Consider the following 20,006-nt stretch of genomic DNA (forward strand, 5'->3'; position numbering starts at 1 on the left):
TGGTTGTTCTCTGTTTGGCTTGTCCTATAATAGTAGTGTTGTCCCAGTCGAATTCATGTTGCTTGTCATCTGCGTGTGTGGCTACTAAGGATAAGACAGCTAACGATCCGCAACCATGAACACCAACTAGCCACGAAACGACACGACCAGCTATCCTTTATAGCCACACACGCAGATGACAAGCAACATGAATTCGACTGGGACAACACTACTATTATAGGACAAGCCAAACAGAGAACAGCCAGGGAATTCCTAGAGGCATGGCACTCAGATTCAATCAATAAGCACATCGACCTAGACCCAATATACCGACCACTGCAGCGGACAGCTGGAACTGACAACCGGAAGCGGCAGATTCAAACCACTACAAATGCCGGAGGAAAGATCATAGAAGCGCTTCACAGGGGGCTCCCAAGCACTGAGGATGTCACCTAGACAGGGGACGAAACGTCTGGCTCGGCGAACAGAACCACAACAATGAGCACCCGAGCTACAAATCTTCTCACAGACTTTGAATTGGAATATACACCTGCCACCATTCAGGAGTCTGCAATATGTAGAAAAGAGTGCCAGTTTTATCACTCATGCACAGTATGGCATTCAGGTAATTTGATCAACTATATTGATGAACACAATGTTTCTTTGTCAAACATCTGACAGAACATGTTTGTTTCTCACATAGAGTCATAGAGATGTACAGCATGGAAACAGACCCTTCGGTCCAACTCATCCATACCAACCAGATATCCCAACCCAAACTAGTCCCACCTGCCAACACCTGGGACATATCCCTCCAAACCCTTCCTATTCATATACCCAGCCTTTTAAATGTTGTAATTGTACCAGCCTCCACCAGTTCCTCTGGCAGCTCATTCCATATACGTACCATCTTCTGTGTGAAAAAGTTGCCCCTTAGGTCTCTTTTATATCTATTGCCTCTCACCCTAAACCTATGCCTTCTATTTCTGGACTCCCTGACCCCAGGGAAAAGACTTTGTCTATTTATCCTATCCATGCCCCTCATAATTTTGTAAACCTCTACAATGTCACCCCTCAGCCTCTGATGCTCCAGGGAAAAAAGCCCCAGCCTGTAAAGTATACATATAATTCATAATCATTCTTTCAAACCAAAGGCACTAATGCCAATTGGTTTTACAGAATTTTCAAATCCAGCTTCTTCCAAAGATTACATGCTCTTGTGTAACCACTGATTGGATATTATACAGTTCTACATTTGCTGTGAGTTTTAGAAATAAAACTGGTTCTTTTACTGCAACAGTCCAAAATTTCATTTATTTTTCAAACAAAATATATGTAATCCTGTTATCATTTCTTTTTAGAAAGGGTGTCCCAGTAATGAGTCTCCTTTTGCTTTGTTTACATTTATATAGCACTTCTCACATGTAGAAAGGCTTTTCTGAAGCTTTAAAAGATGAAGAGAAGAAAGTACAGCAAGAGGCAAAAATGCATTTGGAGATTGTGAGCCAAATCAAATGTTTTTTTCATCACAAGATTTCTGAAATAAGGCAGGACGTTAGTAAAACTTGTACCCTGTTTACCAAAACCTTCCCGCTCCCCACCCATGCACCCAGTCCACTCAACCCATGCATCCTAACTGTTCCTCCAGGTCTCCTTCCTAAATCAATGATCAAGCTCCTCCTCATCTGTTCTGAATACTATTGGGCAACGTGGACAGCAATTCCTGATCTCAATGTGTAGCTACATTCAAATTCTGCCTGTAGGAAAATAAAGTAGGAGAGTGGGAGTAAGACAGTGGGCAGAGTTAGGGATAAGGCAAACTTCCACTGACTTTGACTGGAACTCGAGTTATGTGACTGTATCCTGAACATGTTGATGGCTAGTACCTAAGAGTTTGGTGAGCAAAAGCCATTGGAAATGTGGCATGTTTTCAGTGCAAATATATTGTGGAATCAATGGCTGAGATGGTGGAAAGTGTTGCACTGCACTGTAATAGAGAAATTGAATGAGAAGGGCAGGAAACATTATGAACATGAGTGAAAATGCTGCACGAGAGATGAAGAATGATCCACAGTGACAGCAAAATTGAGATTGAAAGAGAAAATGATCATGGATATGCTGAACAAGAATCTGAGGATAAGAATAGTTGGACCAGAGTCAAGAGAAAGCAATTCCTGGGTGAAGAAAGAGAAAAAGTGTCAACCAGATGTCATGTCAAGTAAATCTCAAGGGGAGGACAACAAGATAAGTGGAAATAGAACAAAATGTAATGTTGAGAAAGTGTTTGTCACATGTTGGAAGCTAATAGAAGTGTGCATAATGGATACTCAAAACATTAGAAGTAAACAACATAGAAGGTGATAGTATGGAGAAAATAACTAACAAAAGAAAGGAAATAAAATTAGAAAAATAGATTAAGGGAAGGTGCAAGAAAAGCTGAGACAAAAGCAAATAGAGCATTTCAGGGTGTAGGTTTGCTCGCTGAGCTGTAGGTTTGATATCCAGACGTTTCATTACCTGGCTAGGTAACATCATCAGTGGCGACCTCCAAGTGAAGCGAACCTGTTGTCTCCTGCTTTCTATTTATATCTTTCTCCTGGATGGGGTTCCTGGGGTTTATGGTGATGTCATTTCCTGTTCGTTTTCTGAGGGGTTGATAGATGGTATCTAGATCTATGTGTTTGTTTATGGCGTTGCGGTTGGAGTGCCAGGCCTCCAGGAATTCTCTGGCATGTCCTTCCTTAGCCTCTCTCAGGATAGATGTATTGTCCCAGTCGAAATGGTGTTTTTTTTTCATCTGTGTGTAGGGCTACGAAGAAGAGAGGGTCGTGTCTTTTTGTGGCTAACTGGTGTTCGTGTTTCCTGGTGGCTAACTTTCTTCCTGTTTGTCCTACGTAGTGTTTGTGGCAGTCCTTGCATGGAATTTTGTAGATGACGTTGGTTTTGTCCATGGGTTGCACTGGGTCTTTTAAGTTTGTTAGCTTTTGTTTGAGAGTGTTGGTGGGTTTGTGTGCTACTAGGATTCCGAGGGGTCTTAATAGTCTAGCTGTCATTTCTGAAACTTCTTTGATGTATGGTAAGGTGGTTAGGGTTTCTGGCTGTGTTTGATCTGCTTGTCGTGGTTTGTTCCACTTTCGAGGAGCCCTATGAACCTGCACTCCAAGGTATCTTTGTTCAGCAACACTCCCTAGGACTTTACCATTAAGTATATAAGTCCTGCTAAGCTTTGGGGCAGCATGGTGGGACAGTGGTTAGCACTGCTGCCTCACAGCGCCAGGGACCCGGGTTCAATTCCCGCCTCAGGCGACTGTCTGTGTGGAGTTTGCACATTCTCCATGTGTCTGCGTGGGTTTCCTCCGGGTGCTCCGGTTTCCTCCCACAGTCCAAAGATGTGCAGGTCAGGTGAATTGGCCATGCAAAATTGCCTGTAGTGTTAGGTAAGGGGTAAATATAGGGGTATGGGTGGGTTGCGCTTCAGTGGGTCGGTGTGGACTTGTTGGACCGAAGGGCCTGTTTCCACATTGTAATGTAATGTAATCAAAAAAAATGCAGCACCTCACATTTATCTAAATTAAACTCCATCTGCCACTTCTCAGCCAATTGGCCCATTTGGTCCAGGTCCTGTTGTAATCTGAGGTAACCCTCTTTGCTGTCCACTACACCTCCAATTTTGGTGTCATCTGCAAAACTTACTAACTGTACCTCTTATGCTCGCATCTGAATCATTTATGTAAATGATAGAAAGTAGAGGACCCAGCACTGATCCTTGTGGCACTCCACTGGTTACAGGGCTCCAGTCTGAAAAACAACCCTCCACTACCACCATCTGTCTTCTACCTTTGAGCCAGTTCTGTATCCAGATGGCTAGTTCTCCCTTTATTCCATGAGATCTAACCTTGCTAATCAGTCTCCCATGGGGAACCTTGTTGAACGCCTTGCTGAAGTCCATATAGATCACATCTACCACTCTGCCCTCATCAATCCTCTTTGTTACTTCCTCAAAAAACAAAATCAAGTTTGTAAGACATGGTTTCCCACGCATAAAGCCATGTTGACTATCCTTAATCAGTCTTTGCCTTTCCAAGTACATGTACATCCTGTCCCTCAGGATTCCCTCCAACAACTTTCCCACCACCGACGTCAGGCTCACTGGTCTATAGTTCCCCGGCTTGTCCTTACCACCCTTCTTAAACAGTGGCACCACATTAGTCTTCTGGCACCTCACCTATGACTATCGATGCTACAAATATCTCAGCAAGAGGCCCAGCAATCACTTCTCTAGCTTCCCACAGAGTTCTAGGGTACACCTGATCAGCTCCTGGGGATTTATCAACCTTTACCCATTTCAAGACATCCAGCACTTCATCTTTGTAATATGGACATTTTGCAAGGTGTCACCATCTATTTCGCTACAGTCTATATCTTCCACATCCTTTTCCACAGTAAATACTGATGCAAAATACTCTTTTAGTATTTCCCCCATTTTCTGCGGCTCCACACAAAGGCCGCCTTGCTGATCTTTGAGGGGTTCTATTCTCTCCCTAGTTACCCTTTTGTCCTTAATGTATTTGTAAAAACTTTTTGGATTCTCTTTAACTCTATTTGCCAAAGCTATCTCATGTCCCCTTTTTGGCCTCCTGATTTCCTTCTTCAGTATACTCCTACAGCTTTTATTATCTTCTAAGGATTCACTCGATCTATCCTGCCTATATCTTAAACAGGCTTCCTTCTTTTTCTTAACCAAACCCTTAATTTCTTTAGTCATCCAGCATTCCCTATACCTACCAGCCTTTCCGTCCACCCTAACAGGAATATACTCTCCCTGGATTCTCGTTATCTCATTTCTGAAGGCTTCCCATTTCCAGCCGTCCCTTTACCTGCGAACATCTGCCCCCAATCAACTTTTGAAAGTTCTTGCCTAATACCGTCAAAATTGACCTTTCTCCAATTTAGAACTTCAACTTTTAGATCTGGTCTATCCTTTTCCATCACTAATTTAAATCTAATAGAATAATGGTCGCTGGCCCCAAAGTGCTCCCCCACTGACACCTCAGTCACCTGCCCCGCCTTATTTCCCAAGAGTAGGTCAATTTTTGCACCTTCTCTAGTAGGTACATCCACATACTGAATCAGAAATTTTTCTTGTACACACTTAACAAATTCCTCTCCATCTAATCCTTTAACACTATGGCAGTCCCAGTCTATGTTTGGAAAGTTAAAATCCCCTACCATAACCACTCTATTATTCTTACAGATAGCTGAGATCTCCTTACAAGTTTGTTTCTCAATTTCCCTTTGACTATTAGGAGATCTATAATACAATCCCAATAAAGTGATCATCCCTTTCTTATTTCCCAGTTCCACCCAAATAACTTCCCTGGATGTATTTCCAGGAATATTACAGCACAGCTATAATGCTAATCCTTATCAAAATCACCACTCCCCCTCCTCTCTTGTCTCCCTTCCTATCCTTCCTGTAGCATTTGTATCCTGAAACATTAAGCTGCCAGTCCTGCCCATTCCTGAGCCATGTTTCTGTAATTGTTATCAGATCCCAGTCCCATGTTCCTAACCATGTCCTGAGTTCATTTGCCTTCCCTGTTAGGCCCCTTGCATTGAAATAAATGCAGTTTAACTTATGAGTCCTACCTTGTCCCTGCCTGCCCTGACTGTTTTACTCACTCTGTTCTCAACTGTACCAGTCTCAGATTGACTTCTTTCCTCACTATTTCCCTGGGTCCCACCCTCCCACCTTACTAGTTTAAATTCTCCCCAGCAGCTCTAGCAAATTTCCCTGCCAGTATATTAGTCCCCTTCCAATTTAGGTGCAATCCGTCCTTCTTGTACAGGTCACTTCTACCCCAAAAGAGATTCCAATGATCCAAAAATGTGAATCCTTCTCCCATACACCAGCTCCTCAGCCATGCATTCATCTGCTCTATCCTCCTCTTCCTGCCCTCACTAGCTTGTAGCACCTGGAGTAGTCCAGATATTACTACTCGAGGACCTCCTTTTTAAATTCCTGCCTAACTCTCTGTAATCTCCCTTCAGAATCTCAACCTTTTCCCTTCCTATATCATTGGTTCCAATGTTGACAATGACCTCTTGCTGGCCCCTCTCCCCTGTGAGAACATTCTGCACTCTCTCTGAGACATCCTTGATCCTGGCACCAGGGAAGCAACACACCATTCTGCTTTTTCTCTGCTGGCCACAGAAACATCTGTCTGGACCTCGGACTAGAGAATCTCCAAGCACAATTGATCTCTTGGAACCCAATGTATCCCTCATTGCATTAGAGCTAGTCTCAATACCAGAAATGTGGCCATTCGTGCTACGTTCCCCTGAGAATCCATCACCCCGTACATTTTCCAAATCAGCATACCTGTTTGAAATGGGTATATCCACAGAAGACTCCTGCACTAGGTGCCTACCTCTCTTACCTTTCCTGGAGTTAACCCATCTATGTGACTGCATCTGAGAGTTCCCCCCCTCCCCCCCCCCCCACGTTCCTATAACTGCCATCCATCACATACTGTTGCTGTTGCAAATTCCTCATTGCTTCTAACTGTCTCTCCAACTGATTCACTCGAACTGATAAGATTTGCAACCAATAGCATTTATTGCAGATATAATCCGCAGTAATCCTTAAACTCTCTTTAAACTCCTCCATCTGACAAGAAGCACATACCACTTTACTAAAGGCCATTTTTGCTTCTTCACAATCTACAGACCCAGAAAATAACACCGTCTTATTCCTCTACAAACACTGCCCCAGGTTAAATTAATAGTTATGGCTTATATTTTAAGTTTAATCAAGAGACATACCTCCAAAAACATATCATCAAGAAAGAACCCACTCTACTCACTACTGCAGACTTTCTGTAGGCCACTTAAAATAATACACTTATCTGATTCTCGCTGTGAACTTCACCCAAACAATTCCTCCAAGATCAGTTGTGAATTTCACTGTTTGTTAATTTTCCCAGATGCACTTCGATGTCCAGTGATACATGAATTCAAACAGCAACGGCAGTGTCAGTTTCTTTCTCTCTCTCTCCTGCACTGACCTCACCATGTGCTTCCTTTATCTGTTCTTCTCCCTTTTAAAATTGCTGTTGTTTAGACCTTTTTTTCCCAGGTTCTAAAACAACGCAACAGCATATAAAACAGTAATTGCTGCTCCTGGAATTCGAGGAAATCACCTCCAGCACCTAAAATACCTCAAAAAAGAGGCAGCTGTTGCAACCAGAAATTTTCCCCATCCTCCATCTTGGATTACCCAGAATCCCGTTCATTTGTGTAAAATTAAAAGAGGGATCAATGAGTACAGATGTCATCATCTCAGCATAATACACCCTCACCAATAATGCTGCTAACAAATGTGTGCGCCTCAGATACGTTTGGAGCTCCAAATGCACATATAGGCCTATATGTCACATGTAAATGGTCCCAATTTCTCATCGTCAGTGTTGAACAACAGCAGTTTGGCCTCTTTTAGAAAATGTAGTCAAGGGTGTCATTTTATTGTTTGCTGAGGTGTTCAACATGTTTCCTTTAAGAGTAAAGTCAACTTTAAAATGTGGACTTCAAAATGAGAAAAGACGCAGTTGAAACCAAGAAACTGCAGATGTTGTTACAGGTTTTAAAAAAAAAATCAAAGTACTGGAATATTGTATGTTGTATCTATAATAATGCCTTATTCAATCAGTGGGCAAAGGATGCTTCAGCTCTGTGGGGTGTTTGTAGCGGTGCATGGATGTGGGTGGGAGGAGCAAAGTGTATATGTATGTGTACATATGTGCATGTGTCTGTGTCTAATTTAGAGAGCAAAATTGGAACTGAATTGAGAAGGAACTTCTTCACCCAGAGGGTTGTGAATCTATGGAATTCCTTGCCCAGTGAAGTAGTTGAGGATTCCTCATCAAACGCTTTTAAAGCTATGATAGATAGTTTTTTGAACAGTAAAGGAATTAAGAGTTATGGTGAGAGGGCAGCTGAGGCCACAAAAAGATCAGCCATGATCTTTTTGAATGGAGGAGTAGACTTGAAGGGCCAGATGGCCTACTCCTGCTCCTAGTTCTTATGTTCTTATGATCTCGCTACCTTAATTTGTTTGTATAGTTTTGGATTATTTGTCACTTTAGTTAGACCCTTGGCATGCAACCACTATACTTACCGTGTTATTCCAGCCATTTGGCTTGTCTCCAACACCATCTTATTTTTGTAATTATCTCTCTGCCTCAATTAACTGGATCATAGACTATCCCTTCACTCGCTATTCAGCTGTTGACACTTTACTCATATCATCGGATACTTTTGAACACCTGCAGAGACTTATTATTCAGCCTGTCGATATTCCACTAACACCATTTGTACTATCTTTTGATCTATCTGCCAATAAATTCTGTGCCTGTGTCCTTCCCTTCACTTCATCTGATTAAGGAGCGGTGCTCCAAAAGCTTTTAATTTAAAATAAATCTATTGGACTATAACCTGGTATATGACCTTGTCCACCCCAGTCCAACACCAGAACCTCTACAATATCAGCTAAGATCAACCGGTTTTTTTTATTGACTACAGAAACCCCGCTTAACAGAACTACTGAGGAACCTCGATTATCCAGCATTTGATAATCCGAATATCGGATTATCCGGCAAGATCGCAAGGTCTCGCTGCTCGGCTAAATTATGTTAGCTGGTATTCGAGTAACTGAATGAAATACTGTCCGCCCGTGTCCTTCGGATAACCAAAGTTCTTCTGTATCTAAAAATGCACTAATATTGCCAAAAAATAAATGCATAAATGTTATGCAACTCAGCAACTTACCAAAGACCTCTGGTCATAATTTGTAGGATCAATGGAAGCACTGCTGCCTCTTCTGGATTCTAAGTAAGTATGAACTGAATCCATATATGGTGAACTCTTTGGTGTAGGCATTGGTGTAGCAGCAGTATGCATGATAATTGGTGGTGGTATGCTGCTTCGTGAATCCAAATGTCCATTTGATGTCATGACGACCGAATACATTTTTAAATCTGCAAAGAATAGAACAGGTCAGAATAAAGGCAGCAAGCCAAAAAGGGAAATTTCTCAATATACAATCAGTAACAGTTATTTATAGTCACTCTCACCAGAAGAATGATCTTTAAATCGCTCACACTCCTCATCAAAATTAGCAGATGTTTTTTCTTCATCTGTATCTGATCTGTTGGCATCACCCTGAAACATTAATTCAATATGTGAAAAGAACTGTCAAAAATAGGTAGTAACTTGTCAAAACTAATATAAATTTAGAAAAACAAAATAGGTTAATACTTCATAATTTCAGCCAAACAATTACCTGCTTATAGCTTACAGCCAAACCACCTCTCACAAAATAATTACCAAGCTCTAATGTTAAGACTTGTACTTGTCTTTTTTTCTACCCCATTAGAATAAGTAATTTATCTCTATCTAATCATCTTAAAGATTTCAACTGGAGTACCCCTTGTGGAATTTTCACAGATAACCACACCTGGTATTTTGTGGTATTTGCCAACTTTACTATGATGTGATACTGGATAAGGGTTGCTAGAGGTAAATTTTTTGCCACCAATCCCCCTTTGTCTCACCATTTTCTCCAGTTCTATAAAGAAGGGTTGGTTACACTGGAAAGTTTTTCACTGGAGAGTAGGAGGTTGAGAGATGACCTTATAAACATCTATAAAGTCATGAGGGGTATAGATAGGATTAATGGTCATTGTCTTTTGCCTAGGATGGTTGATTTCAAGACCAGGGAGCACATTTTTAAGGTGAGAAGAGCGAGATTTAAAAACGAAATTGGGCAATTGTTTTTACACAGAGGGTGATTCATGTTTGGAATGAACGTCCCCAGAGGAAGTGGTAGATGTGGGTACAATTAAAACATTTCAAAGACATTTGGATAAGTACATGAAAAGGAAAGGTTTGGAAGGATATGAGCCAGGAGCAGGCAGATAGGACTAGTTTAGTTCGGGATTATGGTCGACATGGATTGGTTGACCGAAGGGTCTGTTTTCGTGCTCTATGATTATTTGACAATGACTCTATATTCTTATTCAAATGAATGTTTTCCAGATCCATAATACTGGTTCTGATAATCTCTTGCTGGTTTCTTAAAACATTCCTCACAAACAGGAAGATGTCTCAGGGAGCAATCAGTAAGGAGGTAAAATGTATGGTTGGCACTAAGAAGGGAGGAAGGAGATGGAGAATGAAGAAGCAAGGATTAAGATCCGAAGATGGTTGGTTTAGGTTTTAAGGGAGGCTGTTGTACAAAAGGGACCAAATGAAGGGAAGCAAGTCAAGAATTCCAAAAGCCAAAGTTGTAGTAGCTAAGTGCACAGCTACCATTAGTGGAATAGGGGACAAGACAGGAACAGAAGGCAGGTTCTCACTGAGAAAAGATGAAGGGAGATCACGCAAAGACTAAAAACAAAGTCCGGATACGACTTACCTCTGCTTGGAAGCCTTCCACAAGAATAGCAACCAGTAGGTTGAAAAGCACATAGTTGCCAAAAGTCATTAATGCCACAAAGTAGAGGGCAGCCCAGGGTGAGGTGGAGGCCATTCCATTATACAGGACTACATTCCAGTCCTCCTGAGTAAGGATCTAAGGACAAAGATCTTGACATTACCACACGATTATGAAGCTATGGAGTGTGTGAGATTGTGTGTATTTTTACTCCAGATTCCTTCCTTTTAGATTAGATTCCCTCCAGTGTGGAAACAGGCCCTTCGGCCAAACCAGTCCACACCGACCCTCCGAAGAGTAACCCACCCAGACCCATTTCCCTCTGACTAATGCACCTAACATTATGGGCAATTTAGCATGGCCAATTCACCTGGCTTGCACATCTTTGGACTGTGGGAGGAAACTGGAGCACCCGGAGGAAACCCACGCAGACACGGGGAGAATGTGCAAACTCCACACAGACAGTCGCCCAAGGCTGGAATCAGAACCTGGGACACTGGTGCTGTGAGGCAGCAGTGCTAACCACTGAGCTACCTTGCCACCATCTTTCCTCTTTTAGCTTTTCCAAAACTGCACAGTTACCACAATGCTGACGAATCAATGATGTGCTTACCATCAGTTTCTGAATCATGTGGTACCTGCTGTTAACCCTGCCTCTGCATCTGGGTAGGGAGCCAGTATTGATACACACTGCCCTGTATTCTTTATCCAAGTTGTTAGAAAAAATTGGTTTTGGGCTTATAGTACAGGCCCATTTCAATTTAAAAACATTACACCAGATCATCATAGACTTTATGTTATTTACCCATGCAACGCGGTATTATTCACCATCTCTGCAGGCAACTGCTGTAGTACATCTGGTAATAATCATACGTTTATAAATGCAATAATAAATGTGCTGATAGAATAAACAATGATAAAATAAACAATGTGGGTGGCATGGAGGCACAGTGGTTAGCACTGCTGCCTCACAGCGCCAGAGACCCGGGTTCAATTCCTGCCTCAGGCGACTGACTGTGTGGAGTTTGCACGTTCTCCCCGTGTCTGCGTGGGTTTCCTCCGGGTGCTCCGGTTTCCTCCCACAGTCCAAAGATGTGCAGGTAAGGTGAATTGGCCATGCTAAATTGCCCATAGTGTTAGGTAAGGGGTAAATGTAGGGGTATGGGTGGGTTGCGCTTCGGCGGGTCGGTGTGGACTTGTTGGGCCGAAGGGCCTGTTTCCACACTGTAATGTAATCTAAAAAAAATCTAAAAAATTGTGCTTACTAATTAAAAATGAAATATGTATATTGTGACTCTAAACAACAGCGATCAAACAACATGCTATAAATATGTAACACAAAGATTGCTACTGGAAAGAAGAAAACAATGTTATCAATCACATCATTGATTCCAGATAGCAGCAGCACAACTTTTGCTTTAGTGGAATAGCCTCACCTGAAATACAGTGACAATTGCCCACAACAAAGAATCAAAATTCTTCCTGTCTGGTATTGTGTCTCCATTCTCCATCTTCAAGCTGAATTTACATCCAAACAGATGCATGCCCAGAATACTGTGGGTGAAAGCAGAATAATCTTTACAAAATTTAGATTAACATAACACATACGAGGCAAAAGCACATCACTGCTAACAACCAGAATGCTTTAAAATAAAGATTCTTAGATCACTAAGAACACAGACCTAATCTTTTTTTTAAAGCTCTACTTCAATGTTGAAGATTTATGGTGAATGGTAAAAGAACCAATGATGACAAGAGGAAAGTCATTTTAAACAAGTGATGGTTAGGATCTGGAGTGCACTGGCTGTGAATGTAGGGAAGCAAATTCAATCAAGGCTTTCAAAGAGAATTGGATGATTGTTTCGGGGAAAACATTTTCAGACTTTGAGGATATGATCATTCCATGATTCAAGAAGAAGCTGATAGTGGTCATTACTGAACAAAGATTCTATTACACTTTATTTATACTGATGCGATGTAGGAATGAGCTCATGCACTTTGGGAGGAAGAATCAAAATCAGGTCATTATTTAAATAGAAAGAGATTCCAACAAGTAAAGTGGCTAGAGGTTTAGCACATGAAACACAAAAAGCATGCAGATACAGCAAGTAATTTAAAAATCAAATGAAATTTGGCCCTAAATGCTAGGAGGTAAGCATTTAAAATAAGGAAATCTTATTACAATTCTACAGCGTGTTGGTGAGGTTACACCTTAAGTACCGTGTACAGTTTTGGTCCCTGTATTTACCTGGCATTGGCAGTTCTTTAAAAGAGAGTCACCAGACTGATTCCTGGGTCGAAGGAGTCAACTTATCAAGAATGGCTAAAAGGTTAAGCCTTTATTCATTACAGTTTAGAAGAAAGATGGATGATCTTAATGATACACACAAGATTCTAAGGGGCCTTGAAACATTCAATATGGAGAAGATGTTTCCAGTAGTGGGGAAATCTCAAACTAGGGGGTCATCAATACAGAATAAGGGGACATTCACTTATAATGGAGATGCAAAGGAATTTCTTCTCCCAGACAATAATAAATTTCTGGAATTCTCTACCCCAGAGAATTGTGTAGACTAAGACACTGAAATTGTTTAAAGGAGGAGTAGGAGAAAGTGAGGACTGCAGATGCTGGAGATCAGAGCTGAAAATGTGTTGCTGGAAAAGCGCAGCAGATCAGGCAGCATCCAAGGAGCAGGAGAATCGACGTTTCGGGCATGAGCCCTTCTTCAGGAATGAGGAGAGTCCTCATTCCTCATTCCTGAAGAAGGGCTCATGCCCGAAACGTCGATTCTCCTGCTCCTTGGATGCTGCCTGACCTGCTGCACTTTTCCAGCGACACATTTTCAGCTCTAAAGGAGAAATAGACATACTTTTGAAATAGTAGGGAGTTGACAGAAATGCTGAACTGGCATAAAAGAAAGTTGATGCTTAGGGCAGATCAGCCATGATCTTATAGGCCAATTGGCCTACTTCTGCACCTCTTTCTTATGTTATTATGTGATCCATTGAGGACATTGGAGACGAATGTTCCAAGAGAATGTTCTCCTTGATTGGGACTGGACATTCCTTTGTTAAAAGAGGTTCTATGGTTACAGTCAGACTGGCGTTGGGGGAGTGGAATGTGTATTGAATATAGGTGGGTAGCTGAGTAAGTGTCGAGTTATGATGCTCCAGTGATCACGAGTTTGGGACAGGCACCATTGAGCACTTGATCCTTTCCTATCTACCGTTTTCATGAGTAAAAGCTAAATAGGCATGCTGCAATAAAACACATTTTGCTCAATTACAATGCAAATTAATGTTTGTAATCACCTGAAAATAAATATGAACAGCATGAGCAGCATGCAGAATGTAGCCACGTTGTCCATGGTTTTCATCAGAACCACTAACTGGCGTCGCAGTGCAGGCAGGAAACGGACTAGCTTCAAAACTCTGAGCAGCCGGAATGTTCTCAGCACTGAAAGGCCACCATCAGACTGACCAATAATTTCCCACACACTAGTAATAACAGGAAAATAATGTTGATTGCCTTATTTTCAGGATAAGCAGAAGGATCAGTCCCTCTCTAAGACTTCTCTGTTTTCTTGTTTACAGATTAGTAGCTTCTCATGCTCAGGTGAATGGGTCAGAAGGTTTTATAACAATGTGGTATTTGCTCACATAGTTGTAATTGATCGTTATAGAAAATACGTAAAAGCAACTTATGAAAAACTGGGACCAGGCATGAAGAAACAGCTAATGAATAAATACAATGTAACAGTAAACGTAACGTCAAACCATCAAATTTAAATCTTTCAGGAATGAAATTGCACTATTCAATTATAATATCAAATGAATTAATTGGTTAATAAACGTGAAAGTGCTTTCTTTAAAAAAGTAGACAAGGGAATCTCAGAAAATATCTTTAGCAATAACATCATATATGATTATTTCACATTATTGATTTATTGCATTGGAACAATATCTAAAATTTGTGATTATTCTTCTTTCCTATCTTTAGAGTTCAAATTTTCTATCAATCTAACATGGCTCTCATTCTATGTTAAGATACAGGAAGTTACAGTCAGATGAGGAGTTCAAGATTGAAGAATAGAATTTGAATGTGAAGAGCAAGGCTTGGAACCAAAGAGAAAGTAGGTCTGGCAATGAACAGAGAGAACTTGAAGCTGGAGAGGAAGCAAATCCAGATGCCGGTTATTAGACCAGCTCATCTTCCTCCTTCAATCCAAAATGTGGACTGCCAACTTACTCCAAAGAGAGAACGAGTGAGGAAGCCAATGACTAGGAGCAGTCATTGAGCACATGGTCAAGCAAAGCTACTCCTTAATTTCATGTGCAACATCTCTCTAGAAACCTCTGAAATAGAATCAGCAATCTGCTCCATGATGCAACTCAGGCTTATCATTTGATTTTTTATTCTGCACATTTTTGTGCATATAATGGTTCTGGAAGGTTTAATATTGGAGACTACATTAAGCCTCACTCATTGGAGGATGACACACAGACATGGGAAGGGAAATCGAGAGAATGGCTTTGGATCTTGAAGGGAACAGATGTGTCATCTATGTCTCCAAGCATTGACAATATTAACGTAGCTAATGTAACTTGTACCTAATTGCTACCATGCAACAAGTTAAAACTCATTAAGATTCCTTCTTACTGAGACTTACAAGTGGCCATTCCTTTACCACTGTATTCCAAACAATCCCTTAAAATAAGTCAAGGGATGAGGAATGGTTTTAACATTCTTCTGCCTACAACCATTTGTTAAATTGAAGGACATACTATTACATCTGAACACTGATTTTTTTTATTAACCTCTAATAGATAGTTGAAGACATGCTGAATCCCACATGGGGACAGTGAATGACAAACATTTAATTGCCAACACATTGCTTTAAACCCCAATTTGCAAGCAATAGCAAAGTACCTTAATTGAACAAGTAGAAATTCAAACATCTACCAGAAAAAAATGTTAACGAGAGAAACAAATATTGTAAACCTACCTGATAATGACAACAATTCCATCAAAAATATTATATGGATTTTTAATGTAACCAAAAAGACCAAATGCAAAAAGTTTAAGAATCATTTCCAAAGCAAACATGCTGGTAAATACAATGTTGCTGATCTCCAGGGCATTGGTAAGCTCTTCAGGCTGTGAAAAGATTTGAAATGATCTATTAGCAAATCATTTAAATCATTTCATTGATGGATATTAAAAAGAACATTGATTATGCTTAAATGGTGTCATGATTTAATTCAAAATAATACTAGCCTTGCACTTTGTTGAGTGAAGAAAGTTGAGAGGTGACCTAACTACAATGTTTTGCATGTCTATAAGATTTGATGGTGTAGAGAGAAACCACTTCTTTTCATAAGGAAGCCCCCAGAAGGAGAACAATAGCAGCATTACATAATGCCAGTCCATAATTATGCTTCCTTAACCTAACAGCAGGGCTTGCTTGAAGAGCTTGTGGAAAAGGCCCTGCGTGAACAATTTCCTCTTCACCTTATTATAGCTGCCCCCTCCCAGCTCAAAAGTGAGAACAGTAAAATAGTTATTAATGACTCTGTAAATATTTACTATCCATTCAATATTGATTGTTCATTATTTACTTTATGTTTAGCAGAATAATCTGTCCTAGCATGTAGGGTAGAGCTTCTAAGATTTTTAAAGCCTGACATTCTGTTCCACGGGTATATCAGTTACAATCAAAGCAATTATAGGATGGAGCAAAACTATTCAGATGTTGGAGCAGTTTTTCCATCTTGCTGATCAAAGGAAAGGGAAAAAAATCAGTACGACAATCATCTCAGCCAGCCCTCATGATATTGTTTCACACAGTTTTACAATGATTTATAATTATATTACAAGCAGCCTTTACACATTAGCACACAACAGAAGAAGCTTAACTATGATTAAACATGATTCAGAAGCATTACGGATAGAAATGAGTGAGTATAAATCTGGTAAGCATTATCAGTACCTCATGTCAACAGTCAAGTATCACATTTTCAGTCAGGCATCACGGTTTCTTGTATTAACACAAATTTTTTTTATACAACAAAATTTACACATCCATATAAAGGAGATATTTGTGCACCTCAGCATTTAGGTGATATTTATAGGTCTGTTAAACAGCTTAGGCCATCGTAAAATCTTTCCATGTGCAATTCCTCTTTAACAATTGTCAGCCTGTATCAGGTACTATACTGTACTTATTAAGGAAGAGTGGAATATTGAATCCACTGACACATCTCTCCAAAACCAGCTTTACAACTTTAATCCAAAATTCTGATTAATTATTTGCTCCCAAGTTTTCTGATGGTAGCTGGAACACTGATAATGGACAAAATCAACATTTGACTGCAAATCTCTAAAAATGGTTGGGATCTTTGCTTTGAAACATCACAACATTTGCATTATAAATAGACTGAGTAAGAGAAACTCTGGAACATCACAATCAAAATTACTAAGGGCTTCTGTTCACCCATTGATTGCACCTAATGATACTCAGCAGATGGATATATTCACATTCCATTAACATGTATCTGGTAATTTTCAAAAGTAAAATCCGAATTTAAACTTTTATAAAACTTATATATTTTTTGTCATGAATATCAATTTTGAGGTTGCATAAAGTCAACAACATAGTTTAAGGTTTCTATTCCTTCCTGACCCCACAATAGTAAAACTTTTATAGCTGACGAGAAGTATATAAACTAAATTGGTTAATGTAACTATTAAAATGGGAGTTGAAACAGAGATAAACATGAGAAAAAAAACTGCATACTTGTCTGACTAGATATAAATGGCATTACAAAAGAAATTCAAAAAATATTCCCCTAGAAATTGACACTTCAAGACTATTTTATCAGAACCGATGTCATGCAATTCTATGAATGTGACACAAAATGGATATACTGAACACTAGTGAGAAATTAATCAAGAAGAATTATAACTTCGAACTCAAATGTTATGTGATAGGTGAGAAAAAAAGAGCCTCACTATTATGGTGATTACTGATTTGAGAAATCTTCAGCTGCATGTTTTGTGTTAGATGGAAATGATATAACCAAATATGCTGGCAATGCATATAAATGTCATGAAGTGTTGAAATTCAAAATAAGTCTCATTTTCTCACCAGGTACTTGTTAGTTGCAACATATAATTTTTAATCCAAAAATGGAACCTTTGGCTTGACAATTAGTCACTCAAAGGAATAAACACTAGCTACATTGTCAACACAATGTACATTTGAATGGAAAGCTCGTGGTGAAATGTCAAGGAAAAAGAGTATCATCAAAGACTTTAGATTGAAGAATATTAATCATCACATGGCAGGTGATGCAGAATGTGTAGGATATATGATAAACAGAGAGTAGAAAGAGTGCTACCAGATGAAGGTCAAAGTGTGTACCCCAAACCGTGGTCACCAAATGCCTAGAGATCATTTAAGATAATTTATTAAATTTCTTTCATGTTTTCAAACACATTCTGTGGAAATATTTTCTACTCCTCGTTACTTTTGCACCGATAAAGCTAATGGAAATAGCAATAACAATTGCAGGGAACTGCTCACATCAAGTGGTAAATCAAATTCAAAATTCACTTGCTAAACAAGCTACAAATTAATTTGAGTAATTAATGAATTTAATTAATATTCCATTAATTCATTTCTGAAAAATATATACTTTGTTGAAGTATTTTGTCTTGCTCTCATCAGGACATTCAGAAGAAATACTGGTGCAAAGAACAATGTCTGAAACAATACAAGAAGACTGTCCTGATTGGCTTGTAAATTGAGTCTGATTAAGATTAGTGTTGCCATGGATAATGCACCAGTTAGGTAACAATTGACAATTAAGCTTTGTAAAGTAAACTAGGCAAGGGTCAAGTCATCAGTCTGAACCAAGTAGTAGATGTTGCCTATTTTGTAATGATGTAATGGGTGCAATGTATGTACACTATCATGACTCACTGGAATAGTGTGCTGGAAAAGATCTCTGAGTTATCTGTTAAAGTCACAGCTTAAAACAACTGCTGAAGGAAAGATGAACTGCTTTTCTGCAATTTTAACATCATTTATGACTCCAGACTGAAAGTCCTTGTACTGATGGAAATTAAAATGCAGCTATTCAACTTGTTCCCAGCCCCAAGCTGTTCAGTTACCCCAGAGCCAAACATACAGTTATTGGCAGGCAAAAAACTTTTGTCATCAATAACGGGTCACTAGTCCATAGATCAATCGACTTCTTGCTGCCATTTAACTGTATCTGTACTCAAAACCCTTCAGTTCCTGTTCATCTGCAACTATTTCAATTACTGCTTGTTCAAACAGCTGTTTACACAATGCCTGTCACCTGAGTGCCAGCTTACTCGTTTTTCAAACCAGGCAGCAATCCTTTAAAACAGGTCTATTTCATCTAGGATTTTAAAAAGCATACAAACAAAAGGATATAGTCCTTTCAACATGTTCTGATTGCCTACAATGAACAAGACCTTTCTACTGATACCCTGTATATGTCATTTCTGGTATCTACACACGTGCCACATTGTGAACCTGACTAACAATCTTAAACTCGAGATTAGAGTGGTGCTGGAAAAGCACAGCAGTTCAGGCAGCATCCGAGGAGCAGAAAAATCGACGTTTTGGGCAAAAGCCATTCTGTGTAATTCTAAGCACATTCAGGACTATTTATTAAATATTGATAAATTGTGGGATCATGTGCAATGTTGAACATTTTTGTGGGTTTTGGAAACAGGAGCTGCTGGGGTACTTCAGCGATAGCTAAAGGGACATGCTATTTAACATGATCTGCAATTTTTGGGGCATACAGCCTACTTATCTTGTTCACCTGGGTAAGTTGCTGAGTTAATAAATTCAATGAATACTGATTCATATGATGGTGATGGGTCCAGAACACCATCAAGCTGTGCACAAGTACAAATGCCTATGGCTTCCCTGAGTGATATATTGACAAATAGGCTATACTCAACTGACCACGTAGATGTGGCTTTGCTATCAAATGCAAGGCCTTTATGCTCCTTGCAAATGTGAAGGATTCCTCCACTGTATATATGGAAATCTTGTTTAAAACTAACTGTAGCAAATTGTCCAAACATTTGACTAAAACACATTGTGTAGCTCAGATAGGGTGTAAAGGGACATCACTACTAGATGCCTTGGGTTGCCCGCGCATAGGCAGATGCATAGGAGTCATGAGAATGAAACGTCACCCAGCAGCCTGTTGTTCTTGTGCAAGTCTGAGAAGCACTTTTTTTTAGCTTATCCTTGAGTAAGACTGTCCAATCATGTTGGTAAAAACAATGACTGCAGATGCTGGAAACCAGATTCCGGATCAGTGGTGCTGGAAGAGCACAGCAATTCAGGCAGCATCCGACGAGCAGCAAAATCGACGTTTCGGGCAAAAGCCCTTCATCAGGAATAAAGGCAGAGAGCCTGAAGCATGGAGCGATAAGCTAGAGGAGGGTGAGGGTGGAGCTAGGCAGGTCGGACAAGTCCGGACA

The 20,006-nt window shown here is 40.0% G+C and overlaps 1 protein-coding gene across 4 annotated transcripts in view; it reads right to left on the reverse strand.

Moving 5' to 3' along the window:
- cacna1ha (calcium channel, voltage-dependent, T type, alpha 1H subunit a) overlaps positions 1-20,006 on the reverse strand; it is a 294,694-nt gene that overhangs the window by 98,790 nt on the left and 175,898 nt on the right. For all 4 annotated transcript variants that reach the window (XM_043711241.1, XM_043711238.1, XM_043711240.1 and 1 more), the window contains exons 9-14: positions 15,478-15,629; positions 13,784-13,969; positions 11,908-12,025; positions 10,454-10,609; positions 9,111-9,198; positions 8,806-9,014 (exon numbers count right to left, since the gene is read on the reverse strand). In XM_043711241.1, coding sequence (XP_043567176.1) covers positions 8,806-9,014; positions 9,111-9,198; positions 10,454-10,609; positions 11,908-12,025; positions 13,784-13,969; positions 15,478-15,629 — 909 coding nt within the window. The remainder of the gene's footprint in view (positions 1-8,805; positions 9,015-9,110; positions 9,199-10,453; positions 10,610-11,907; positions 12,026-13,783; positions 13,970-15,477; positions 15,630-20,006) is intronic.

The sequence above is a fragment of the Chiloscyllium plagiosum genome, chromosome 21, assembly GCF_004010195.1.
Source record: "Chiloscyllium plagiosum isolate BGI_BamShark_2017 chromosome 21, ASM401019v2, whole genome shotgun sequence".
NCBI lineage: Eukaryota > Metazoa > Chordata > Chondrichthyes > Orectolobiformes > Hemiscylliidae > Chiloscyllium > Chiloscyllium plagiosum.